At 36.3% G+C, this 27,826-nt stretch overlaps 1 protein-coding gene across 4 annotated transcripts; it reads right to left on the reverse strand.

Moving 5' to 3' along the window:
* Nucleotides 1-56: 56 nt before the first annotated feature.
* ccdc33 (coiled-coil domain containing 33) lies at nucleotides 57-27,431 on the reverse strand. 4 transcript variants are annotated; one of them, XR_012400401.1, is made up of 11 exons: nucleotides 27,199-27,428; nucleotides 25,663-25,832; nucleotides 25,036-25,099; nucleotides 12,685-12,880; nucleotides 9,625-9,713; nucleotides 6,356-6,487; nucleotides 4,718-4,811; nucleotides 4,062-4,183; nucleotides 3,888-3,958; nucleotides 1,309-1,425; nucleotides 57-156 (listed from the first exon to the last, which is right to left on the reverse strand). XR_012400401.1 is itself a non-coding variant. In XM_073943151.1 (11 exons), exons 1-11 carry the CDS (start codon nucleotides 27,397-27,399, stop codon nucleotides 791-793), a joined length of 1,350 nt encoding a protein of 449 aa, XP_073799252.1. In that variant the 5' UTR covers nucleotides 27,400-27,431; the 3' UTR covers nucleotides 57-790. The 4 variants fall into 4 exon arrangements, 3 of the variants coding, with proteins under 3 accessions (XP_073799252.1, XP_002666896.4, XP_005170760.2); XM_073943151.1 differs by having other exon boundaries at nucleotides 57-862; nucleotides 3,888-3,980; nucleotides 27,199-27,431; XM_002666850.8 differs by having other exon boundaries at nucleotides 3,888-3,980; nucleotides 27,199-27,429.
* Between the last annotated feature and the right edge of the window lie 395 nt (nucleotides 27,432-27,826).

A 27,826-nucleotide genomic window follows, 5' to 3' on the forward strand; every position in this document is an offset into this window, starting at 1 on the left:
CCAAAAAACTTGAATTGCTCTATTGTTTTTTTTATTGTTCTAATAAGTCACTTGAAATAAGGTATTGTAAAGAAAATACACACACTGTTGTCACTTCAGAGGTTCCAGCTGCCTCAGCTGAGTGTGTCCCAATACAGAATCAGTCACACTTATCTCCTAGGAAATAACGAAACAAGGGACACTTTCTAAAAACATGCCATTTTAGTGAGTCATTACTATTTTTAAGTCATTCCGGGCGACAAGGAGGCTCAGTGTTTAGCATTGTTCCCTCACAGCAAGAAGGTTGCTGGTTCAAGTCAGTTGACATTTCTGTGTAGAGTTTGCATGTTCTCCAAGTTTTCATATGGGTTTTCTCTGGGTGCTGGGGGTTGCCCCACAGTCCAAAGACTTGCGCTATAGGTGAATCGGGTCAACTAAATTGGCCGTAGTGTATGTGTGTGGATTGAGTGTAAGGGTGTTTCCCAGTATTGGGTTGCAGCTGGACGGGCATCCAATGTGTAAAATATATGCTAAGTTGGCGGTTCATTCCACTGTGGTGACCCCTGGTAAATAAAGAGACTAGGCCGACAAGAAAATGAATGAATGAAACTTATTTTGGCAACGTAGTGGTGCAGTAGGTAGAGCTGTCGCCTCACAGCAAGAAGGTCGCTGGGGCGCTGGTTCGAACCTCGATTTAGATGGCATTTCTGTGAGGAGTTTGCATGTTCTCCCTGCATTCGCGTGGGTTTCCTCCTGGTGCTCTGGTTTCCTCTACAGTCCAATGACATGCCGTACATGTGAATTGAGTAGGCTAAATTGTCCATAGTGTGTGTGTGTTGTGTGGATGTTTCCCAGAGATGGGTTGCGGCTGGAAGGGCATCTGCTGCGTAAAAACGTGCTGGATAAGTTGGCGGTTAATTCTGCTGATTAATAAAGGGACTAAGCCAACAAGAAAATGAATGAATGAATGAAACTTATTTTACTGTAGTATTCTCTTTGGAGTCTTTCATCTCAATTTACTCTTGAAAATCTAAATGAATACTGAAGTCTATATAACTGATTATACTTTGTTATACTGACTATACAACATTGATGCTTGTAAAATTAAAAATAATAATCGCATAAATTTTTTATAGGAAGTTTATCAGTGGCAGAAAACACTAGCTGTGCATGTACCCCATTGGATTTTGTCATTTAGAACATATATGATTACTTGAAGATTGCATGTAAACACGTGTATTAGTCTGTGCTACCTAGAGTTCAATGACTGAATTAAACTTTTATTATCTAGGCTAAACAAGTAATAATAACTGAACATCATATACTCACCACAGGTAGATCATGAAGAATCATGGCTGAAGTCCGAGCAAATCCACGTTCATATTCACTGACTCGTGTCAACATCTCTTGTTTCTCTTTCCCCCACAGTTTGGCATTCTCTTTTAGCTGAATCAAACATTCGCAAATGAGTAATATTACAAAATTTGTTCAAAGTATTATTTATCTTATATGTATATTTTAATAAATAGTTTATGTTGACTGTGCATTTTCAACTGGGTGTCATGCTCATAAGTTTCAAAAAACATACCTCGGAAACGAACATTTAGGAATTTATGAGCATGCAAACCAACCCCTAACACAAAACCTAACCATTCGTCAACAATAAAACAACTACAGTCTTAATTCATTCAAAAGATTAGAATTTTCCAAGTCTATTAAGGCAGCACAAATAATGGGAGATGCGATTGTTGCCTCCATTTACCGTTTAGCTCAAATGCTATGTCACAAATTACATCAGTTGTTGAATGCTATTGACTTACTCTGTGTTTCATGTCTGATTGCATCAAATATTATTTGCTTCCACTGTGTTTCATGACTGATTTCATCAAATTCTATAGTCTTCCACTGTGTTTCATGACTGATTTCATCAAATTCTATAGTCTTCCACTGTGTTTCATGACTGATTTCATCAAATGCTATAGTCTTCCACTGTGTTTCATGATTAAGTCAAATGCTATTGGTTCCCTCTTTGTCTTGTGACTGATTGGTAGGCCCAAACGGAATCTGCATGCACAGAACTCCTCAGATTTTTAGGCTATCATTATTTCTGTTTATTTACTTGTGTTTATGAGTGTAAATTTATAGTTATTCAGTTTTTAAATTAATTTCAGTAATAATGTTGACTAATATGAAAATATTCCTATAAATTATTTACAATACAGCTTGTAAAGTAATATTTTCTGTCTTTTAGTAGATATATAATATGAGAGACTTGCTTTGTTTACCAAATAAAGTGGATTTAATTGGATTTGCATAGTAAACATTAAATAAAAAGTTAAATTTATTAGGTTTTTAGTTATTACGATACTCCCAAAATCATTCCGCATAAATTTGCAGATTTTAAACAAAATTCTCAGCAGAAATATCACAAAATGTCCGCAGATTCTGTCTGTCCCTACTGATTGGGTCACGCTAATGTGCTGGAGCATCTTTTTTTTTATTTATTATTAATTGAAGGATAACAGTGAGCAAGAGCCTTTACTATTAAATAATAATATGAGGCACAATGTCTAATTCAACAGATTAGACTAAATTGCATAAAAATTCAATAGCATAAACCCGTGTTGTCAGCAGCGATGTTGCCAAATCTGTAGTTTAACCCATGAAGTTTGTACTACCAACAGAAAGGTTGAATTAGTGTTGGTCGCATTTTGTTAAGCAGACATAGCAACCCTGTTTGCGTCGAGGGAGAACGGGAAATACAGCCGTGAATAAAATCAACTGCAACACCGGATTGTTTTCAGTCATTAAAACCTCATCACACAAAGACTATGTATTGCTTAGAGGACTTGAAATACAACACAAATTGTTTGTACTGCTTTGATATTGTTTTTTTTTTTTCAATAAAATACATGCGATTCCGTGGCATATCAAGACATGTTGCAAGTTAAATTAACTCTAAGATCTTACAGTTTGACAAAAAGATCATGTTCGTACAGTCCGAGATGTTTATTTTAGCTAGAAGGAATCAGTGTATTAAATTAAAGTTTGCTTTTGAGTTGTGTTGTGGATCATATATAGACTAAATTTTAATTATACTCAACAAAAGTTATGTATTTAGAACTTTATTTTGTGATTTTAACATGTATGAAAACTGAGGCAGAAATTAATATCAAACTCTGCATAAACAGTTAAAGAGTTTTTGGCCTCCTTTCAATACAGAAAATCAGAGTAAGAGCTGAGTGATATGACACGATGCATAAACATGCATCAACTTATATTCAGCAGTTTACATGTGATTGTTGCCTCATTATAAACATACATACATTACAAAATATAAGCATTAACAAGATAACATAAATAATTCCAGACCTTATGCCTCTGAATGTGTTTATAATACTTTTCCCAAATTTCGAGAATTTTCCAAATGTTGATAATGAACTTTATTGAAATAAGATACACCATGTCTAGTTGCTGTTAGCTCCATAATGGTAGTGTGGGTAGTGGGAAACCACATACCTAGCAAGTATAATACAAGCATAGATAAACTTGGAAACAAGGGAAGAAATGAGCATTATTGTAATCTTAAAATAAAATGTGAATTTGTTCCAATTGAGCAGTTTATCACTGAGATTTTACACTCACATGATTTACATGTAAACAAGGAAACAATGGTGTTTGTGGCTCACAATATGCCATTTCCATGTACTAATTTCTTATTTGTCAGCTATACCTATTAGGTTTATTCAGATCTTGATTATTTATTATTTTTAGCATTGTGATTACGCCATACCTACTTTTGGAGAAATGTACAAATGTGATTTTTTTACTTTCACTTTCAGAACTTTAATCTTCCACATAACTATATGGATAAAAGTTAAATGTCCTAATAACATTTAAAATCAAACCTGCTGCTCCAGTGTCTGGATTTGACCCTCAGCTCTCGCCAGTTGTGTCAGTAATTCCAGTTTCTCACTGTCTGAGAAAGGCTGATATAAGGACTGAGATAAAAACCAATAATGAAACTAAGTGTTGTTCAAACAGGTTGTCAGTAGTTTAATTATCAGTAGTCTGAGGTTTACCTGCGCAGGCTGTTGAATGATGATTGGTGGAGGGAGATTACACAGCCTATCCAGCTCTTCTCTGAGTCGAGAGTTTTCTGCCACAAACACAGACTCGATCTCTCTTCTCTTCTCCTCTTCATCTTTATAAATTCAACACATCAGATTGTCAGGCATGAGTGTTTTGTCCTTTTTAATTTATTAATTTTTTTTCAGCTTAGTCCCTTTGTTCACCAAGGGTTGCCACAGCAGAATGAACTGCCAACTTATCCAGCATATGTTTTCCAGCTGCAACCCAGTATTGGGAAACATCCAAACACACTCATTCACCCACATACACTGCAGCCAATATAGTTTATTCAATTCACCTATACCGTATGTCTTTGGACTGTGGGGAAAACCAGAGCACCCGGAGGAAACCCACGCAAACACGAGGAGAACATAAAAATTCACCTGTGAGGTGACAGTGCTAACTACTGAGCCACCGTGTTCCCCTTTTTAATTCATAACAATGGTAAATAGAGTGCTATATATTATGGAAAAGAAAACTAATTATGATGCTGGCCAGATTCGAACCCAAATTTCCAGACTGAGCACCAAAACCACTAAGCCATGGCTCTGACTATTGAATAGCAACGGAAACTAATTAAATACCAAAACCAGATGTTTAAACATGCCTTTTTGTTTCATGGCTGCTTTCTTCTTCTCTGAATTGCCTTTTCTTCTTTCCTTCAGATTTGCATCCAATAATTTCTCCATCTTCTCAATGACCTGCTCGGTGAATTCAAACAAACACACAACTTATTTATAGTAGATGTATAAAGGAATCATCCAACCATCACTTTTAGTAACCAAATGCACACACACACAAACATCCAGTATATAAACTTGTATAACGAAAAAGGAAACATTTGCATCATTAATTATTTTTTCCCACTAAAAATGATTGTATAATGAGTTAATTCACTCTTTATTTGTTTTGTTTTTTTACTTTCTTTATATTGACAAGAAAAGGGTGTGGCATCTATATACTGGATGTGATTATAGACTTGCAGGTATATTTTACATATCCAAGATTAAGTCTACCTTTCATCTCTTTTGTGTGGTTATTAAGTTAAATAAATATTTGCACATAGCACATATTTCAGAAACACATATTTTCTGTATTAATTTATAATTTCAGTTTATGAAAAACAAGATAATTTTTGTGTCTGTTCCTTCTTCCTGGTCAACTCTATTACATTGGTAATAAAAAGGCCTTTTAAAATACACTGTAAAAAAAATGTTGGAGGAGTTGGAGCTCAAGCTCCCCCTTATTGGAGTCCAAGTGTTTCTGCAGCAAGCAGTGTCTTAGAGGTCATGGTCTTTAACCTTCTTGTTTGAGCAACTCGATCTCAGCTCAGAGTGGGTTGGGTGTTGTAGGACAGCATTTTCAAGGACAGGGACAAGGACAGCATTTTTACCCGACCAAAGTGAAGAGCGAGGGGAGCGCAATGTTTATGAAAAGTGGGGTGCTCCCTATGGCCAGCGTAAAGGCTGATTTATACTTCTGCGTCATACTTATGCCAGCCTTCACACAGTAGCCTTTGCCGTGGCTGACGCAGAAAGCCGTTAGAACCCATTGGAGCGAATGTTAACACGTGTTGAGTCCCATAAAGTATCTCCAGTTGAAAACTGCTGTGGTGGATGAAGAGATTCCCCCCAAAAATGTGTAAAGCGCTTTGAGTGTCCGGAAAAGCACTATATAAATGTCAGGAATTCATTCATTCATTTTCTTTTCAGCTTAGTACCTTTATTAATCTGGGGTCGCCACAGCGGAATAAACTGCCAACTTATCCAGCACAGAATGCCCTTCCAGCCACAACCCATCACTGGGAAACACACACACTCATTCGCACACTCATACACTACTGTCAGTTTTTAGCATACTTAATTCACCTGTACCGCATGTATTTGGACTTGAGGAGAAAACCGGAGCACCAGGAAGAAACCCATGAACACGGGGAAAACATGCAAACTCCACAAAGAAATGCCAACTGACCCAGCCAAGGCTTGAACCAGCAACCTTCTTGCTGTGAGGCGAATGTGCTACTCACTGTGCCACCATGTTGCATGTCAGGAATTATTATTATTAACAATATAAAAATAATACTCCATTGTAATACAGTACAAACTAATAATATAACGTTTTATATGTAATGAATTTTCCACCATCCCATGAAACTGGCTATATTGATGTTTTTTGATAGCTTTATTATCTGGTGGTCTCTAAATGCACAAAAAGGCATATAGTTGTATAGAGAACATCTAAATACCTTTTCTTGTTGGCGAACTGTATCCTCCAGTGCAGTTATTTTCTTGTCACGGGTCTGGTATCGTTTTAACACAGCCTGCTGCTGTTGATGTGCTCTTTGCAACTGGACAAACTCTTTCTCAATGTCATTCTTCTGCAATAAGCAAAAATAGAAAAAGACAAAAAAATAAATAAAACTAAAGTGTGAATTTTATTTTGACAACAGGAGACGCAAATTGTTACTTTGCATTACTGAGCAATGACTGCATGGGACAAGTTTAAACTTGCGTCATGAAGCAAAATGGAGGATTTGCAGATTATATATTTATTCAGCTTCACACCAAAGAGGCATAATGTATATTTAATTGTCTCTTTTGCTAATTTATCGTGTTTATTTTGAAATTTGATGCGTATGTTTCAACAAACACTTGTAGGCTACTGAATCTTGTCAAATTCCCCAACTGTCATTTGTTGATGCAGGGGTTGATATTAAATCCTTGCTGTGTTTTCTTTGACATTATTGCTTCAAAATAAAACACAATGAATCTTTACTGGACTCTTTTGTCAAGTTCAATTATAATGTAGCCTTTATCCAGAACAGATCTCGTGAGCAAAATAGGTTCACATTACTCTGATGGGTTTAACCCTCTCCATGTAGTTAGTCATTCACTTTGGAATTTTTTTTTTTTTGACAAATTAAGTATTATTACGTTGCCATTGTTGAGCATACATCATGCTGTGTGTGTGTCTGTGAGACATACCTGTCAACATTGGGATATAATAAGGGACACCCCAACCTCTCGTTTATATTTTTCGTTTGATTACATTAAATAACTGAGGTGCCACTTTAAAAATGCACACATGATGCAAACATAATAAAATAATTCGATTGCTTTTTATGCTCATTTAGGACAAAAGTTGTTGTGTTTAAAATAAACCAACCAGGATCGACATGTTTAGATATTATTATTATTATAATTATTATAATTATTATAATTATTATAATTATTATTATTATTATTATTTATTATTATTATTATTATTATGTATATATGTATATTCAGACACCTAACCAAAACCCAGAGTGTCCACTTTCGCTCCTCTCAGATTGCGTGTACAGAATCCGTTTGGGAAACAGTGTCTATTTATCAATGTGGAGTGTGTCTGACAGTTACGCACAGCTACATGATCTGTTTTGAGGATTGCATTAGAGAGGCAAAAGCACCTGTTATAGAATGAAAGGGAAACCCACCATTTTTATATTTATCTCAAAGGGTTTTCATGCCTAAGTAAAAATAAAAGCACAGAACAGATTTACATTTAACCATCCTGTCATGTTCATATCCCGCCCCTTATTTTAGTATTCTTGACCCTCTGTTTTAACTGCTCTTTAACTAACACAAAAGCATTTTTCATCACCAAATATTTATTTAACATTCTTTAGCTGTGAACCATGTCTTAAAGAAGTGTTTATCGTGAATTTATAGATTTAGACATAAAAATAACTGCAGTGAAAATACCAATGAATACAAAATGAACAATAGATGACAGAAATCAAAATGCTTTGTTTTATTAACAAATAACAGCCTGCTTAAATAACTATCACAGGGTCTGACCAAAGAAATTGACATTTTATTCCATCTGAATGAATTATCAACCAGCAAAATACAAACAAAACAGTATCCTTTCCTGTGCATTGAGTGCTCGAAGTTTCATTCAGTCCTTCAGTTGGTTTTATATTAGTGTACTGGGGAATAGTGAAGGCATTGACCGTGAGCATGGACACAGAACTAGCACTAGTTATAGTTTGGTCATTTTTAAGCAAGATGCTAATGGTCTAATCCAATAAAATAATTGAGCGAGTGAGCGAGTGAGTTAGCGTGTGAGTGAGTGAGTAAGTGAGTGATTGAGTGAGTGAGTGAGTTTGGGTGGTATAGAGTATAGACCATTTTGAGGGATGTAAACAAAAACAATGGCATTTCCTGTTTTACATTTAATTTCTATAGCTTCCGACAGTCCAAAAGGAGCCACATGTTTATAAATAATGTTATGACAGCTGTTTTAACATTAAGTTATGATTGATTTGCTTCTTGTTACAGTTTTGAAATAGTTGATATCAAGCAGGAAATGTTCATGGGCCAATGACATGACCACATTGAAATGGTCTATATAGTTATGTTTTCTGTCTGATGGATGAATATAGTCTGGATACCCATTCATTTCCTATGGCGGTCACTTATGACCGGAACACCACAGGCGTAACAAGAATAATTTAACACTCAAAATTCAATGAAAGAAGTGATCATCACTTTTATATGTTCACGTGCATAGTGTGGAGGATATCATAAGGCCTTGAGGTAATCAGATGTAAAACACAATATTTATGAGTGTTTTAAGATGTAAATTGGTCAGATTTGATCCGAACACGACAGGAAGGTTAAGAGCAAGGGATGTGCCCTGGTGGTTCGGCGGTATGGATTGCATATAGGGAGGGTCAACCCTTTATTGTTTATTGCCACCCTTCACAGACAGATTAAAAATATGGGAAAAACCATTACAAGATGATAGAACTGTAAAATATGGGAGAATCCTGGAAAGAGCTGCAAGTCAGTTTAGAGCTCATTAATATTCACAACCAATCCAAATATGGTCAATATAGACCTTCTACACTGTAAAAAATCCAGGTTGCCTTAAATTTTTAAACTGAATGAAATTACCTTATGAGTCCATTGAACTTACATTATGTTAAACTGACTTAAAACAGCTTTTGTATATTATAAAATTAAGTTAGAGCATGTATAACTTAGTTTAATAAGTTACAATGACTTAAAAATGCATGTTGTCAAGACTAATTTATCTTACCATTTTTTACAGTGCAGGGGGACTTTATGGAATAATAAATAAACATATAAAAATATTTCTCGAGATTTTTTAAACTTACCTTAGCCATATACTCACTATAGATATCAGAAAACAATTGATCTTATTTAATCAATGCAATATATGTCACTATTAAGACTTCTGCCAGCCTTGTGTTTTTCGTCTTTGTATTAGTTGCAACAAGATATATGCCATGCGGTCTGGAGGTGAACTCAGTGACCAGTCATTGATTTCTGGAGGAAACCATTAACGGATTTGACATCGTAGCATTTCCATGCGAGCAAACATCAAAAATGTATGCCAGGCAATGGACCTCTAGAGCTTAATAAGTAAATGCATACAGTTTCTGACCACTGCTTCTGCTTTTATTGAAAACTGCAGACGAGGAGAAACTGGCCTTGACTGACCCACCTTGATGAGCTCGTTTTGAAGCTGTTGGATTCTGTCCTTCATGGCGGATGCTTTGCTGCTTTCACTGGACAGCTTGAACTTCAGAGAGGCTGCAAACAAAAAAGACAATCATTATAATATATATATGATTATTATATAGGTTAAATTATTAGCTCTTCATATGACATTTTCTTTTAAAATAGTTTCCTCCTTCTGAAGACAGGTCTATTTCTTTTAATTTGGCTAGAACAAATGCAGTTGTTGCATTTTTTAAAATATTTTAGGCCACTATTATCAGCTCCCCAAAGACTTATGTAGTATTTTATGAAACCATTTTTGTTCAATTAATTTCCTAATTAGCCTAACTTGACTAGTTAACCTAATTAAAGTAGTTAAGCAATAAAATTGCAGTTTAAGCTGAATACTAGTACCTTGCAAAAGGTGCTAAAAGGTCACCACAGCAGATGCCCTTCCAGCCGCAATCCAGTACTGGGAAAACACCCATACACACTCATTCACACACAGACTCATACAGTACAGACAATTTAGTTTATTCAATTCACCTATAGCGCAGTTTCCTCCCGGGATAAAACAAACACAAAAACGAGAAGACATGCAAACTCCACACAGAAATGCAGAAACTGGACAAACCAGGGCTAGAACCAGCCCAGCGACCTTCTTGTTGTATTCTTCTTGTTGCTATTTTTGTGACCTCATTAGATTATTCAATACCAATATCAAACTGAAACAAATTGAACTGGAACAAATTGTACATTTAATTTAATATGTTAGGGAAAACTATGAAATTAATATAAAATATGAGAAAAAAATCAAGACAGAGTTTTTACTTTTTTGCAATATTTTTAATTTAATTTATAATTATAATCTTTCTATTTCTAAAATATTATTTTAATACACCTATCTGTTTAAAAAAAATCCATTCTGTTAAAATGCACCAAAAATTTATATTTATATATTACAATATATTACTTGCACTCACAGAAAAATTTATAAAAATATTCATTTTGAAAATGAGTTGTACTTATTTATGCTGAGCACTGTTTATAATAATACAAATATTTATTAAATCATCACTGAAGCATCAGCTAATTGCATGGCCATGACACTGTGAAGATATTTTTGGAGAAAACCTTACAGACTTTATCTAAAGCCCTAAAAGCCATGCGGTGCATTAGGGACAGAGAAGAAATTAAAGGCTGCGTCTGCTTTGAAGGCCTTAAAGGTCTTTGACGTGTCCTTTTAAACGGAGCTCATGTTTGTGTGCATATGAGTGTGTGAGGGACGCAAACTGTCCTTCAGCAGATAAGGCAGGGAGTGCTTATCAGATTCCCTTCGCTAAATGAGAAAAGTCTTATCAATCCTCAGCATAGCTCGGCGAGGACATGACACCCGTGCCAATCACTTCACACTCACAACTTTCACATTCGAGAAGTTCTAGAAGTTAGCACAACTTTAGTTTGATGTACTTTTTGTGTACTTAATCTGTTATCAGGATGATAATCATTAGTGGTGTTAGCATTAGCCCATAGTAGTGCCTAGCCATGTTCTATTTTTATTTTTATAGTCCAGCCAAAACCAGCTATATCCAACTTAAACCAGGCTGGTCAAGCTGGTTTTAGCTGGATTTGGCTGGTCATTTTCCAGCCTGACCAGCTAAGACCAGCCTGGAAATAGCTGGAAACCAGCCTGGAAATGGCCAAAACCACTCTAAAACCAGACTGGCCGACCAGCTAAAACCAACCAACCAGCTTAGGCTGGTTTAAGCTGGATTTTTCAGCAGGGAATTGTTTAGCCCATGCAACAGATGTTATTGATAAACAGCAGAATAATGCTTGCTAATGCTAACCATTAGGTTTATGTCCAAATAAATTGCTAAAACCACAAAGTAGCATAGCAAAGTGTTAGCAACGGTTAATATGTTAGTGGTTATTTTTTAAGCACATCTTGTCTATATCTTGTCAATAACTAGCAATTTAGACTATGCTCTGAAGGTTAATTATAAGTAATTAAACTGGTAAGTACTGGCAAAATTTATTATTTGTCAAACCATTTGTTAAAACTTACTTAATTGAAACTAACTGTAGCCTATAGGCAAACTTGAATGATATACACAAATCCTAATCTAAAGTCACAGCTAGCAAAAGTAAAGATCTGACTAGTTGATTTTGTAGATTGTAAACCTTTAATGAAAAGGCTGACATAATAGCAGCACCAGCTAATCAGCTACGGTGAAGTGTAAAGTCATAAATAATCTTTATATTCTTAAAAGTTCAAAAGAAGTTCTTGGAAAGTGCTAACGTTAGCCTGATAGCACTGAAAGCCTACATGCCAGCCTGCAAGTGCCATCCAAACCACTCCTCCTAAATATATTACCACTACATTATTTTAATAATTAAAATACTAAACCTAAAAAAATAGGATGTTGCTATTTGACTACCTTGTGGGAGCCAGGTGGCTCAGTGGTTAGCACTGTCGCCTCACAGCAAGAAGGTTGCTGGTTCAAGTCGGCATTTCTGTGTGGAGTTTCCATGTTCCCCCCGTGTTCTCCCTGTTTTCATGTAGGTTTTCCTTGTTTTTATTCCCCACAATCCAAAGACATGCGCTATAAGTGAACTGAATAAGCTAAATTGGCTGTGGCGTATGAGTGTCTGTGTGGGTGTAAAAGGCTGCAAAGGGTATTCACTGCATAAAACATATGTTGAAATAGTTGATAGTTTATTCCACTGTGGCGATCTCTAAAAATAGAGCCTAAGTCGAAGGAAAATGAATGAATGAATGACGTTATCTTTTATGTGGAAACAGGGTGTGCAGAGTTATGGACATTACATATTTTGACAGGCAGGTAGAACAGACGGCCTATCATAACATTCGGACCTAATGTTCTGATTGGACAAACTTGTCTTGCTCCTACTGTACACGTTTCACCGATTATTAAAATCATTTAAATAAATTTTGAAAAATTAATTTAATTGATTGCTATCAGGACATGCAGAGACTTTCAATAGTAAGACTAAAAGAGTTTCTAAGACCTTAAAATGATAATACAAAAAGGAATTATACCAATGCGGTCAGCGATCTCAGTGTTGGTCATGACGTCGACGTCGGTATCATCCAGCAGCGTTCGTCCCAGGTCCTGATGCAGAGAGAGTTCCCGTCGCAGATCACTGTTTTCAGACTCCAAAACCCTCATTTGAGATCGCAAGCCGATCATGTCCTCCGCCATCTTATGCAGAGCCGCACTGTAGTTTTCCAGCTCCTGTAGGATAAATAAAAATACATTTTTAAAGACAATATAACTTGTATATGGATTCCGAATGTGAATAATTACATTCCATATAAGAAATCATTTCATTCATTAATTCATTCATTTTCATCCACTTTTCTGGGGTCAGGTCGTGGGGGCAGCAGTCTCAGGAGAGAACCCCAGACTTCTCTTTCCCCAGACACTTCCTCCAGCTCCTGCAGAGGGATCCCAACGGTTCCCAGGCCACCCGAGAGATCTAGTCCTTCCAGCATGTCCTGGGTCTTCCCCGAGGCTTGCTTGCTGTGGAACACCTTCCTAGGTAGGAGTTATGGAGACATCCGAAATATGATCGAGCCACCTCAGCTGACTTCTCTCAATTGTGGAGGATCAGTGGCTCTACTCCGGGATCCTCCCAGATGACGGAGCTCCTAACTCTATATATAAGGGTGCTCCCTGCCACCCTCGGAAGGAAACTAATTCCGGCCACTTAAATCCAAGATCTTATCCTTTTGATCATGACCCAAAGAGTAGGAACGTAGATTGACTGGTTAATTGAGAGCTCTGCCTTTCGGCTTAGCTTTTTCTTTGCCATAATGGACCAGTAAATTGATCGCATTACTGCTGCCGCTGCTTCGATCTGACTGTCAATCTCACGTTAAATCCTTCCCTCACTTGTGAACAAAACCCCAAGATACTTGAACTCCTCCACCTGGGAAAAGGACTTTTTTTCAAGCTAGAGATGGCAAACCAACTTTTTCTGGTAGAGCACCATGGCCTTGGACTTGGATGAGCTAATTTTCATCCTGGCTGCATCCCACACTCTGCAGCAAAGTGCCCTATTGCATGCTAAAGGTCCATGTTGTATGAAGCCAACAGAACAACATCGTCTGCGAATAACAAAGATAAAATTCTGTGGTCCCTGAGGTGGACCCCCTCCAGCCCAAAGCTATGCTTAGAAATTCTGTCCATAAAAATTAAACAGAACTGGTGACAAAGGGAAGCCCTGCCAGAGTCCAACATGCACTGGAAGTCTGACGTATTGCTAGCAATGCAAACCAAACTCCTGCTCTGTTCATACAGAGACGAGACAGCCATCTGACCGCATACTCCCAGACCACCTTCCACAGAATACCACATTTGGGAGATACTTTTTAAAGTATATAACAGCAAGGTAGAAGCAAAAGCAGAAATCAGGCCCTAAACATGTATTAAATTAGGTGGTAAAACTGTCGGTACAGTAAATTCATGGCACTTCAATATATTAGGAATACTGTTTTATAATAACATTCAGTGTTCCTTTTTCTTAACATTATTCACCTGTGTTGGGGAAAGTTAGCTACTTTTAAAAGTAACATATTGCAAACATTTTTTTATGTTTTTTTAAAGTAACTGTGTTACTTTTTAAGTAAAATAAAGTTTTTTTTCTTTTCTTTTTTTAGGGTTTTTTTCCCATCTCGGCTGGGCTTAAGATCATATTATATTACTTTAAAATGTTAATTTAATTAAGTAAATGTACATTTCTTAACATTGTCAGTTGCTACTACAAAGAGGGTCCAAGAAGGGTCAATTAAAAAAGTAAAATAAAATATTGATTTTTTTTTTTTTTTACAATTTACATGTACATTTGTATTTATTTCCATAATGCAGCAATAACAGTAAAACATGCTAACATCGAATACTTAACCATTTAATTCATAATTAAATAATAATAAGAAGTTGTTAATTATACAATATAGTTTTATTTTTTAAAAGAAATATAAAGGGAAATTTAAAACACAACATATGACAATTAAATACATAATAAAGGGATAAAATTTACCCAAAAATGTAAATTCTGTCATCATTTACTCACTCTTGTTTCAAATCTTCATGGGTTTCTTTCTGCTGAGCACAGCAGAAGGAAGAAAGCTGAAAACATGTAACCGTTGACTTATTTGTGTTTCCTACTAAGTCAGTGGTTGAGTTTCAACGTTCAACAGAAGAAAGAAAATCAAAGGTTTGCAACCAATTGAGGGTGAGTAAATAGAGAGTACCTTTTCATTTTAGTCATTTGCAGTTTGCCACCAGTAGGTGGAATCAAAGTCACATGTTTAGTCGGCCTAAACAAATGTAAGTCTGATTGGAGTCGACTCGTATCAATACCTGGCTACCTGCCCAATAAACATTCATTTTATGCTTTTAAAAGAAGGTGAGATAAACACACACAGTGTGTCAGCCGATGCCATATTTTCAGTCAGTCTGTAAACGCCTCAGTGGTTAATTTATCAATTCTCTGACTGTAGATGCTGGCAGACACTGATGCTGAAAGCTGAGTGAGAAATGTGTACTCAGTGAGGATTGAGACAGGGATTAGGATGAAATCCACCAAGTGAAAGGTATTTTTTTTCCTCAGAATCCACTCTAACAAGAATAAAAAATGTTCAGGCAGACAGTATCGAGTCTTAGACACAGTTGAATTCATTGTCATAGTCATACATTCTGGTGAAAAATAAGCTATTGTGGTCTATTGAATGTGCTATTTCTTTTTAAAAGTAATGTAATAAATAATTTCTGAACCAAACTACAATAAAGTGTATTATAGGCCTATTGTATATTATTTACAACCATTTCTTATTGTAAGCTATACAACATGCGGTATTAATTAGTTAACTCATAAACTGTAATAAATACTGCAGGTTTGCCAAATTTAGATTTACTACAGTATACTATGTTGTAGTATAAGTAACAATATTTAGCCTATATATATATATATATATATATATATATATATATATATATATATATATATATATATATATATATATATATATATATATATATGTGTGTGTGTGTGTGTGTGTGTGTGTGTGTGTGTGTGTGTGTGTGTGTGTGTGTGTGTGTGTGTGTGTATGTACATATGTATATATAAGTAGTATAAGTGACTATTGTAATAAATACAAATGACCCAATACTGTAGTTTCCTGTAGTACAACTTTAGGGTTTGTAGAAACTACATTATTGGATCATTTGTATGTTACCATAACAACTATAGAATAACCATATCATACTAATTTAAAGCACTTTACCATAGTATGATTTGAAAAACACTACAGAATTAAGTACATGCAGTTTATTTGTAAGGATAGTGCCTATTTTAAAATATTTATAATTTCTGAGAGACAGCTCATCGGCATCCAGCAGCCTGTCATTGAGCAGAGCAAAGACGGTTTATGTTGTCCATCCAAAAGATAGTGATAACCCGATTTACTTCTTGGTTGGCCATCTGTTAATTTCTAATGAGTCTCCTGTTTTCGCTACTGTGCAGACTAGTTCAGTAAAAAGAAAGAAAGAAGAAATGCCTGCATTTGTTTTGCCTTTTTCCTTATCGCAAACACAACAGTATTTCGGTAGTTTGCTTTGCTTTGGCTTTTTCTGAGTTAATTTTCATGATATCACAATTGCAACAGGGAAATACTGGGAAACGTCATTAGACTTGTAATCTAAAAATTTAATCAATGTGAGCAAAATCACATCATCTGTTTTGTCATAACTTTAGAAATTATGCTATAAAATCATTTAAATACTAGGTCTAAAATGCTGTTCTGATGTCAGCTGCAGATGTAGATAAATGGCGAAAGAAAGTAGTTCCTCATACAAAAGGGTTTTTAGACTTTCTGTGTTTGATTTTCTTTTTATAAACACGATTATGCTAAATCCAACATTTTTGATTAAAACCAAATCAACATATACCAGTGAAATATTACTGTAAAATTAAGACCGCTTTACCAATCACACAGAGACATTTAAAATGACACCAAACATGAATATAGTGCTGCAAGATACACCATATTAAAACTTTGAACATTTTATGTGAAATGTGCTCTAATCAGAAGGTGACATAAGGGTCAAGAAGGGGGCTTGAGGTGGGAGAAGGGTGACTTTCTCGCATTACCCCCTGCTGTAGTGTAGCTCTGTTTCTCCAGCCTGTGTTTGCATTGTCAACAGTGATTTGAATAGAATAGTTGAGCAGCTGGTTTCTTCATCACTTCTCAGATTAAAAAGTGCATTGGAGCATTGCATCTTGTCCCATGAAATTCCATAACAGTTCTCAGGGTCTGATATTTTGGATTCTTACACAATTATACTTGATTCTGTTTTTAACTATATATAAATACATATTTATAAACTCTATATATAAATAGACATCATTAGACATCATTTTAAAATGACATTTAAAGACGTGCTTGAGTTCTACTTGGACCTAAAACACTCTTAAATTTATTTAATATCAGTTAAGGCTAATGTGTAACTTAATTTTAGCTAGGCCTATGGAATTAAATGTTTTGTTGAACAAAATGCAACAAAGTCAATATAACACTAGCGTGTGGTCCTTTTGGCATATCTACATTTGTCAACATGCCTTTATTGCACAGTTCATTGATTGAACAATAGCATTGAGACATTAGCATTATAATAAACAGACTGCAGGCCAGGGGCTTGCTCCACGCTTCCAGAAATTCTTTTATGCCATTGTGCTAGTAATATATCGCCTGTCATGTAACATCCTGCAGAGGCGTCTGCTTTTCACTCGGGGGTCTCTGTAAGCAGGAAAGTGCCCCGTCTGAGAGTCGCGTGGGGGGCCGATGTGCAGAAACAGGAGGGGTGGAAGAAGGAACGATTAGACGATTCCAATCTGGGCCAGTGTGCGTGTGGCTCCCTGGGGTCCTCTGAAAGAAATTGAGCGCTTAATTGAAAGGGCACACATGCAAGGTGAGGATGATGATGGGTGATGAGATGGGGACCACGAAGGGGTGGAGATGGAGGAATCATCTGAACTCACTGAAGGAGTGAATAGAGAGAGAGATAGGTCCCCGTAGACGGAGGCCCTGCATCGCCTGTACTGTTGCTCCAAACAATCAAATTTGTGATCACACACGGCCTGCGTTCTCTCGGTCTTTCTCTGTGAGGTGCTTTGCCATTATTCCGACAAGATGAAAAGAGAAAAGCCAATACTGTTTTTCCATCGTCAAACACTTATACGGTAGACTGAACACTGCAGATGCTGGATGGTCACATTAAAGAGTCTTGAGAGCTTTTTATTTGAATTCTGGTATCATGGTGTGAATATTCATGAATGAATTATGAGTCATGAGTTGACTGGCATAAATCAGAACAGTTTCTTTATGGCTGATTTCTCGTCCAGATTGCATTGCAATAATTGTGTAGTACAAGGTCTGTACTGTAGATTATGGATATGGCATCAGGAGACAAAATACTGTACCAGGTCCGAGCACCCATGAAAGTTAAAAAAAAAAAAAAAACATGATTGAGATTCTCACCACAGGCTCATTGGAAACAGTGGCGCCCCCAGAAAATTTTCTTAGGGGTGGCCAGAAGAGGCCGCACCAAATCTTGGGGTGGCACACACAAAAAAAAAATATGAATTTAGTGTAATGTTATATTTTTGGTAAATGTAATAATGTAGTTTTTATTCATTTAATTAATTCTTCTTGAAATATTGCTATTTATTCCTTGAAGTAATTCAGGAAGTACATGTGCAAACCAAATAAAAATCTATGTTTAGTTTAAAAACACTTTTCATATATATATATATATATATATATATATATATATATATATATATATATATATATATATATATATATATATATACTGTATAAATAACTTTTTACGTGCTTTTATTGTGCATCATACGGTATATGCCATGTCTAAAATTAATGAAGATTAATGAGTTTATTATTCCTAGAGATGGGTTGCGGTTGGAAGGGCATCCACTGTGTAAAAATGTGCTAGATAAGTTGGCGGTTCATTCCACTGTGGCGACCCTGGATTAATAAAGGGACTACGCCGAAAAGAAAATGAATGAAAGAATAATGAGTTTATTAATAACCCAAACAAATGATCAAACTGAATGAATGGCATTACTATACACACTCACTATACCTAATAATATCATTTATCCATATTACTTTTTGAGCCATTTTATTAATGCAGCTTCTTCTATTGATATACTGTACCTTAAGGTAAATATTAATTTGCCATTGCTGTCTATTGAAGGTGTGTGCGTGCTGTCAACGACGATCGGGAAGGGTAGTGGTGGTTCTAGTTTAAATGACACCCTGGGCGAACCACCCTATACACCCCCCACCTCCCTTGAATTGTTAGATTTGTTATTCAATAAATATAACAATTTATTTATATTTATTTTAAATAAATACAATTAATATTATTATATAATTATTATTCTGAATAAATAACAGAAATCAATCCTAAATATTACTGGAAAACAACAACTGGAGTGATATGCCAAGATCACTTAAGAAACCTTTTGCATGAAAATTAGTTATGACAATTCTAAAGAATACAAAAAATGTATTATAGAATTATCTGTGGTCTTAGACCAGATCATGGCTGAGAAATCATGTTATGAAGTCTTACCTCCCTGACTCATTATCCCTCCTTTCTGCTTTAAAGGCATGCTTAGTGAAAGTAACATCATCATCATTATCATCATATTAAACTTTAGTCGACTTTCACCTCTGCACAAAAGGCTGTTACTCCGTTTCACGGCGTATGAGCGGCGCGTATTTTGTCGGCGTGCATGCAAACAACCAACCGGGATTCACACACGAGTGCGTGAGGCGCGCGGGAATGGTTTTCTGCGCGCATGCGTCAGTTTGCTTTCATCAGCATTCAGCATTGAACCAGCACTAAGGTGGAGAGACAATGAATCAGCTACGTCAGTAACACCAACAATAATTTAGTGGCTGCATTTTATTTATTTAAACATTGGGGATTTATAAGTACATTTAAATCAATAATGTCAACAGCAGAGTTTACCGAGGGGTGGCCGTGGCCACCCCTTGGGGGCGCCCCTGATTGGAAATACGTGCCTCAGGCTACATTTTTGCAAAAAACATGCTTCAACATAAATTTGCATGCAGTTTCTAGGTAAAATTACCTCTATGAGGCAATATGACGATGCCGATGTTTGTTTTTTTGATACTTCTGATACTTAATGGGACGAATGATCAAGCAATACAAGATTCATTATTGTATGGTTCTTTGCCAAAAGAGAATAAATACCACAAAACATCTTAAATGTGTCTTTGATTTGTAATCGATTGTGTTTACCTCACCTGTTTGTCTTCATATGGACAGCGTTTCTGCCAACCCAGGGTCATTACAGGTACCGTATGTACCCTGTATGCATTTCTGGATAGTGTGAAATAGGAGATATGTTTTTTGCAGTTTTTGTTTCTGCAATGAATGCTTTTTCAGAGCTCAGTTTTCTTTGGAGAGTGTCATTCGCACCTGCTGTTCTGCTGTAAATCCAGCAGAGGCTGCTGTCAAGTGACTCTTCCCTAAACCCAACCGACAGTGTTTTCAAAAGCAATCCAGAAAAAGAAAAGCCCTCGTGACAGCCTGATTTCTACATTTTTCGATCTTACCACATTTTCACCCTGTCATTTACTTCTTTTATTTAATATTTTGCCTTTTGTTTTTGCTTTGCCTACTTTCTGGAATCATTTTTCACCAGAGTCAACCCCCATGGTCACGGTTAGGGTTAGGAAATGCCATCCACTTTGAAGCAAGGCAATCTGGTAGCATTATACTAGCCTGTAGCATTAATTTTAAAGACAAAATGCAGCCATATGTAGCTTTGGCTACATAATTCATGCTCATCAGAAATGTATACGTATAATGTACGTTTTCACAGTGAGCCTGTGTTGTTTTCTACTGTGGTCAGTTTGGTTGGTAGCTCACCTTGTACTGTGTTGTACTTGCCTGAGTTAGAATCCAGTGAAGGAGGGTTTCACTGAACTGGTAAAAGTGATGTAAAATCATGGTAAAACTATGTAGCCACAACTTCTGGATTTTGGATCACAAGCTACAAGGAAATATTGTCAGAGCAATGTATTTCATGTTTCGCAAAAAAATGTATCCCTGGACACGTATTTCTATTTAGCTTGGGTAAGTTCATGTAAAAATTCCATGACACTGTGATGTATAGGTCTTTACGGGTCCTAAAATTCAAAGAAACCATTAATTGTGTTTGACTTTAAGAGTAAACACAGACGGTTCCAGGACAACACTGTGTACAGAACAGATGCAGATCTGAATGTTTATTAAAAATGAGACCCAAAACAGTGCAGACCCAAGAAATGTCTTAAATGTACACGGACCCTGGTTGCACGGATTGTTACATATTAACAGCTACTGCTATTAATTACTATTTAACAAGTTTAAAAAATACTTTTCACTTAACTACTGTTTGTTGCCTTTTCCCGAACTACAGTATGTGCAATGCATACAGTTCTCTTTGTCAATAAATTTACATCCATGATGCGGTTTCTCTTTTGCAGACTTTGAATCCACTATTCTAGCTTCAAATGTCTACTGGCTGTCATGGTCAGTGATGGATGGTTGAAGCAACTTTGCAGTTGTTCCCCGTCCCAATGTCAAGTAAGCCTTGACTGTTTTGTTTACCCTTGAACTACAATAAGGATACTATTGTTGATTGTATTATGCCTCGTAAACGTCTAGCCTACAGAGATTTACAAAGGCAATTTTGTAATGTTACAGCCTTATGTTACTTTTTCCCACTTTGGTCTACACTTCAAACCACACAAAGGCTAAAACAAATTATACCGTATAATTATACCAATTATAAGGACTAACAGCTGATGAATATCCAGAGGTGGGTAGAGTAACCAAAATCTAAACTCAAGTTTAAATACAAGACCTTGCGGAAATTTTTACTCAAGTAAATATAAAAGTAATGATTGTAAAAGTAACTTGAGTAAGAGTAAAAAGAATTCCATGAAAAAATACTCAAGTAACTAGTTACTAGTTACTTTTAATTTTACAATGTTAGCTTGATGTACAGCATCACAAATCTGTTTTTGACAACAGTGAAAACATAGACTGAACTTGAGGCTGCAGGTGATGTGATCCGATAAACTTGCATGTCTTTAGACATCATTCACACTGAAGCACTCGATAAACGAAAGCAGGAGACACATCTCTATAGCAGTCTTTCGCCACACAACCACTTCTACATGATACCTCAAGATATTTGCGAACAAGGAACATGAATCAATCAAATTTATTACCGCTTCACAGTAATGGAGGAATGCTGCAAAATGTAACAAAAAGTAAAAGCTGCGGTCACCCTAAAGTTTGACCTTGTGAAATTCATTTAAAAAAGCAAGCGATTGCTCCATATTTTAAATTTCTGTAAGAGAGGTCATGTTTTGACCCTTGATTGGTCTCATGCAGTCAAGTGATGCAATTTCGCAGGTCAGAGTTCACCAAGTTTGAACTGTGCATCACAGCGAACTGCAAAACTTGTCGCACAAGCTTGCGTTTCCGGTCTGACGCATTCGCATTCATATGAGTGGAAGCCTATGGTGAGAAAAGACCAATGTGACCGCAGCTTAAGAGTTTTTCCTCTAAAAATATGCTTGAGTTAAAGTTCAAATCTTTAAATGTACTAAAAAATGAAACAAAGTAAATGTAAAACCAAGCCATGATGTAAAAGGAACTACCTGCAGACACAAGATTATCTCCAATAATAATAATACAAAATAAATTAAAAAAAAAAAAAAACTAGAATGACAATATAAATGTGAAATTTGCCTAAAGCTGGAAAGAACAGAGTGGCCAAGAGAAGGTTTTATCTGGAGAGGATTAAACACTGCATGTTTAAAAGCATCTGGTACATCCCCCTGTGGCAGTTATTAAAACAGGCAAGAAAACACAGAATTAAATGTTTCTTTTAGAAGTGTGGCCGAAAAAGCATCTGGACATCTAGATGTTAACTTTGGTAATGAAATTACTTCAGCAACAAAAAAGGAGAGAAAAAGGGGTAATGGAGTCTCATTGTCATAACATCAGCCAAAAACATGAAACTTTATATGTGTTTTGTCTATTCGTTTACGTGGCAATGTAATTTTGGATTTTAAAGTGCAAATTGCAAACACACAATATGGGAATCTTTGAAAACAGCAAAGTTTGTGTAGAATGTATTAGGTATGTAGACATGCATTATGTGTCAGTTTTAAAGGTGCTGTATGTACGTTTTTGAGTCTTCTAAAGCAGCGGTTCCCAACAGGGGTGTCGCAGCCCACAAGGGGGAATCAGCGAGCTTTGTGGGGAGTCGTTTTATATTTTTAAAAAATCTTAGCAGTGGACAATTAGGAGAATGATCATGTTGCCTTAGTTCATTTTATCACCTAGCTCAGTGGTCCTCAACCACCAGTCCGTCATCAATTGGTACTGGGCCGCAGAAGAAATCATTAATTATTTCTGTTTTATTTTTTATGTAATTCTGAACGATCTTTTATTTTGAAAATTCTTTTATTTTGAAAACTGACCATCTCGCTTACGTCTTGGTCACCTGAGCACCCAAATTTAACCTACTGTACAAGCAGCAAAATGAGTAAGAAATAGACGTCTTTAGAAAGTTTCTTTGCTAAAGGAAAAAAGGCCCAGTGAACGACCTGCGAACTGACAAGGAATAGATCCGCAACCAATTTGTCAACATATCAGGTGAATCCACCATGGCTGTGCAAGAAGATCACCTGATGGAAATTGCAAATGACGGTGGCCTTTTAGGGGGTGTTTGCATATCACGTATTTCTAAAGTTTGCACAAGTTTGTTGTTTCCAATGGAGGTGCGCAGTTTCCGCGCATGTGACACACTTGCATCAATGAACCCCGGGCCGCGACCTGCGAGTGCATCGCGGGTCACTTGACAAAAAGGCAAAAAAAGGGAACCACTGTTCTAATGCATAAAAATACCATTATATGTTTGCAGATATTTAAGAAACATGCCAAGTGAACATTCAGGTTTATCTGAAAAACAAAGCTAAAGTACAGATATTCCGCTTTGAAAATGTGTGTTATGTGCTGGAAAGACTGTCTTTGTTTTGGATTCTTTAACCTGCCCACTGCTAGTTTAGCTAATTATATTTCAGCACCCTGGGTTGCCTCGGTGGAAAACCGTGTATTTCATTCATTCATTCAGAAAGGCTCTCCAAGCATGCGTCCAAGACTAAAATGCGACCTCTGGTGGACAGTAGCAGACTCCAAAATGAAACACAGATTCAGTTCCACATTAGGTCATTAATTAGCAAATAATATAAATATTACAAACATAAACATTAGGTAAACAGGTTACATTGTTACCACGTGTCCTAACAACACACTTTGTGAAGAGATTTGCAGTGATAAGCAATTTGGCTGTTTGCACTAGACGAAACACGACAGCACAGAATAGTGCACTCATTCATGAAATGGTAAGGGTGCTAATCGAATTAATACATGGAAAACATCTTTAACATTATTAAATGTAGATGCTGAAGCACTGATATGTGTAGGTCACAGGCCTAAAGTTAATTTTCAAACGGTTTATTTAATTTTCTAGATCTGAGATGAACTGCTGCTGCTTTCAGTAGTACGGCAATAAATGTCATGTAAAATGGCATTCAAACTCACAGCATTAGAATTTAACACTGAATAAAGAACATGAGGTGTACCTGAGGTGATCAATGTCAGTTTTTTGTTGTTCAGCTGCAAAAAATAGAAGCATACCCTGTATATCAATTCGAGTTGTCTAAATACCGAGAACTTTTTATATGGATAATATTCCTTCTATTGCGTGCCGTTGCTTTATTTATAACACAATTTAAATCAGCCTTTAGCCTCGATAGTCACTTGCTCCTGTTGGTCCTCAATTTGGCAACCTGCACTTTTGGTCATTTTGATCCAGGAATGCAATACCTAGTTCAACCACTGGTGTCAAACGTACACCTTTAAATGTAGAAAAAATACATTTATTCTACATTTATTTTATCTAATAAAGAATAAATTAACTTCTCTCTGTGTCCACCAACGTACATGGCGAGCCACTGGACAAAGCGGTAACAATGGGAAAGTTGTCCATATGGATGCAAACAGTCAGTTGGTAAGCGCAAAAAGGAATGGCGTCATACCGCCCTGTAGTGTTTGTTTTAAAGACGAAATGCAGCCATACGTAGCTCTGGCCACATAATTCAAAATCTCCAGATATGTATATACGTCTTAAGAATGATTATGTGTTGTGATTAGCAGATTTTAGAGTTTCTGCCATTGGTTATTGTGTTTGCAGTTTAATTACGCACCTTAGTTTGATGTTCACTGACTTCGCCATTATGGGACTCATCTTTTAAATCAGACGCTGGAGGACTAAAATGGAAATATTTACAGCAATAAATGGACAATACAAGTTTAAACATACAGTTTAAGTCAGAGTTATTAGCTCCCCTGTTTATTTTTTCCTCCAAATTCTGTTTAACGGAGAGAAGATTTGTTTCAACACATTTATAATCATAATAGTTTTAATAACTGATTTCTAATAACTGAGCGATTTTATCTTGGCCATGATGACAGTAAATAATATTTGACTAGATATTTATCAAGTCAGCTTAAAGTGACATTTAAAGGCCTAACTAGGTTAATTAGGTTATCTAGGCAGGTTAGGGTAAATAGGCAAGTCGAAAAAATAGTTGATTATAGAGGCTAATATTTTTGACAATAAAACTGTTTTAAAAAAAAATCAAAAACTGCTTTAATTCTAGCCAAAATAAAACAAATAATACTTTTTCCAGAAGGAAATATATAATCAGACATACTGTGAATTTCCTTGTTCTGTTAAACATCTTTCAGCAAATATTTTAAAAAGAAAAAAAAATCAAAGGGGGACTAATAATATTGACTTCAACTGTATATTTGGCTACCGTCTTTTTTACCTTTTGTGTGCTAAATTCACATCAAACGTTCGGTTCAGTTGAGAGTTAGCCTTTTTTTGTGGTACAGACTCTGTCCTGGTTTGAGTTTTGGGACTTTTGAGTTGAAGATACTCCTGGAGGATTTGAGAGATTGCATCATGTGAAGGGAAATCATATGAATCCATGTTTATCTGGGAAAAAAACAACAAAAGCATGCTTAATAATAACATCCAAACACAATCCAGTTGAGATATTACCCTATGTATGTCTATATCAACCAACCTAGGCTCATTTTGAAAATGTAGTCCCTTGGACTTTTCTGGAGAACGCTAAATACATCCCCAGAGGTACGTATTTTTGCATTTTTGTTTTTGCCAATCCACGAGAGGCCATTGTGTGTGCTTTTTCATATCTCAAATGTCTCTCGCGAGTGCCGTTTGAGCCCATGCTGTTCTCGCATAAACCCACCAGAGGCCGCTGTTGAATGACCGTATGTTTGACTGACTGTATAATTGACTGTGCGACCGGCCAATCGACTGACCCACTCTTCTCCTTCCTTAAACCCAACTAGTTTTACCGATTGACCCACCAACCCACTTTAATCCCTAAACCCAACCAACAATTTGCAAAACCCATTCAGAAAAAGAAAAGCCCTCGTTTGATTTTTACCACTTTTTCGGATTTTACCACATTCTCACCCTGTTGTTTACTCGTTCATTTTATTTTTTGTATTCTGTTTTTGTCTTACCTGAATTCTGGAACCGCTCCTTCCCCAGACTTGAACGCAGTCATCGTCATCGTGGTCAACTCCTCTCTGTGTCTCAAGTGCGCCGAAGTACACGACAAGCTCACTGGACAAATTGGTTGCCATGGGAAAGCCCTCGACACGAAGGTAAGCGGTCAGCCGGCAAGCGCAAAAAGGAACAGCGCCATACCGCCCCGTAGCATTCGCTTAAAACATGAAATGCAGCCATAAGTACCTCCGGCTACATAATTCGCTTTCTCTAGAAACGTCCAAGGGAAAACATTTTCAGAATGAGCCTGTGTTGATTTCAACTATACAGTTTGCAAATGCATGAAATGGCTCAGTTTAACAATTACCCTGATGAAATCAAGTGTTTGCCGAAACACGTATGTGCAGTTTTAAGGAATAGCCGTGTCAATAAAGGTATTTTAATATTTTTTCCACATTTTTCGAGTTCCTTGGACTGACATTTGCTGTTTATTCTGATGTCATCTTTGCATTTAAAATGGCATAACTGAGAAAATGACACTTAATGGCAGTTGTCATTAGCATTCATAAAATCTTCATATTTACAACATGCATTAATATAATAGAGGTGTCATGACAGTCTTATAAACGTCCACTTCAGAGAAACTGTTACCCACTTCTGTATTTTTTAAAATGTATAGCAATAAACAAACTATACTCATAATATTTGAAAATATGAGCACATTTCATTTGTTTCATTACATCAAACAGATAATGTTGATTATAATTTCTTCATGAATTCTGTATGTGAAGATCTGTTCTGAGATAGGCAGTAGGTCATTTACCTGTGCTCCTGCAGGGTCATTTTGTGGTTTCTCTGGGTTTTGCATGTGGCTGAAGGTTTCTGAGCTCCTGTCAGGCATATTAAACAGCTGAATGAAGAGAAAGCTCTGACAATGCTGGCAACCTGACGTCGGGTTTCCACAACACAGAAATCCTGCCTGGCAACTTTTATAGGCTGAACAGGAAACAAACCAATCATTCATGATATTCAAGAGCTCACAGAGACATTACTACACTGTAATCAGAATGTAAAATAATTAACAAAATACATGCAAATATTTGTCTGTAGCTTCTGGTGGTTCTGTGTTAAAGGAGCACATGAGTTTGCTGCTCTGGAGATTGATGATGTTTTCTGCTCCATGCTGAGATGAGCTTGTTCTTTATTCTTTGAGCGCAGCATGAAACCTTTTAACCTCCAAACACATTGAGCTGCTCTCCCTATGCCAAAGATCATCGCACATTCATATTATTCACATATAGTGTTCACTGTTTGGCATCAGAAAGAACAATGCTGAATAAAATAATTATTAATTAAATCAGAAGAGTCATAAAGTCTGTGTGTTTTGTTAGGTTAACATGAATATTGTGAAATTTGCTACGTATATTTATGAGATACACTGGAAAAAAAAA

Source organism: Danio rerio, chromosome 25, assembly GCF_049306965.1.
Source record: "Danio rerio strain Tuebingen ecotype United States chromosome 25, GRCz12tu, whole genome shotgun sequence".
In the NCBI taxonomy this organism is placed as follows: domain Eukaryota; kingdom Metazoa; phylum Chordata; class Actinopteri; order Cypriniformes; family Danionidae; genus Danio; species Danio rerio.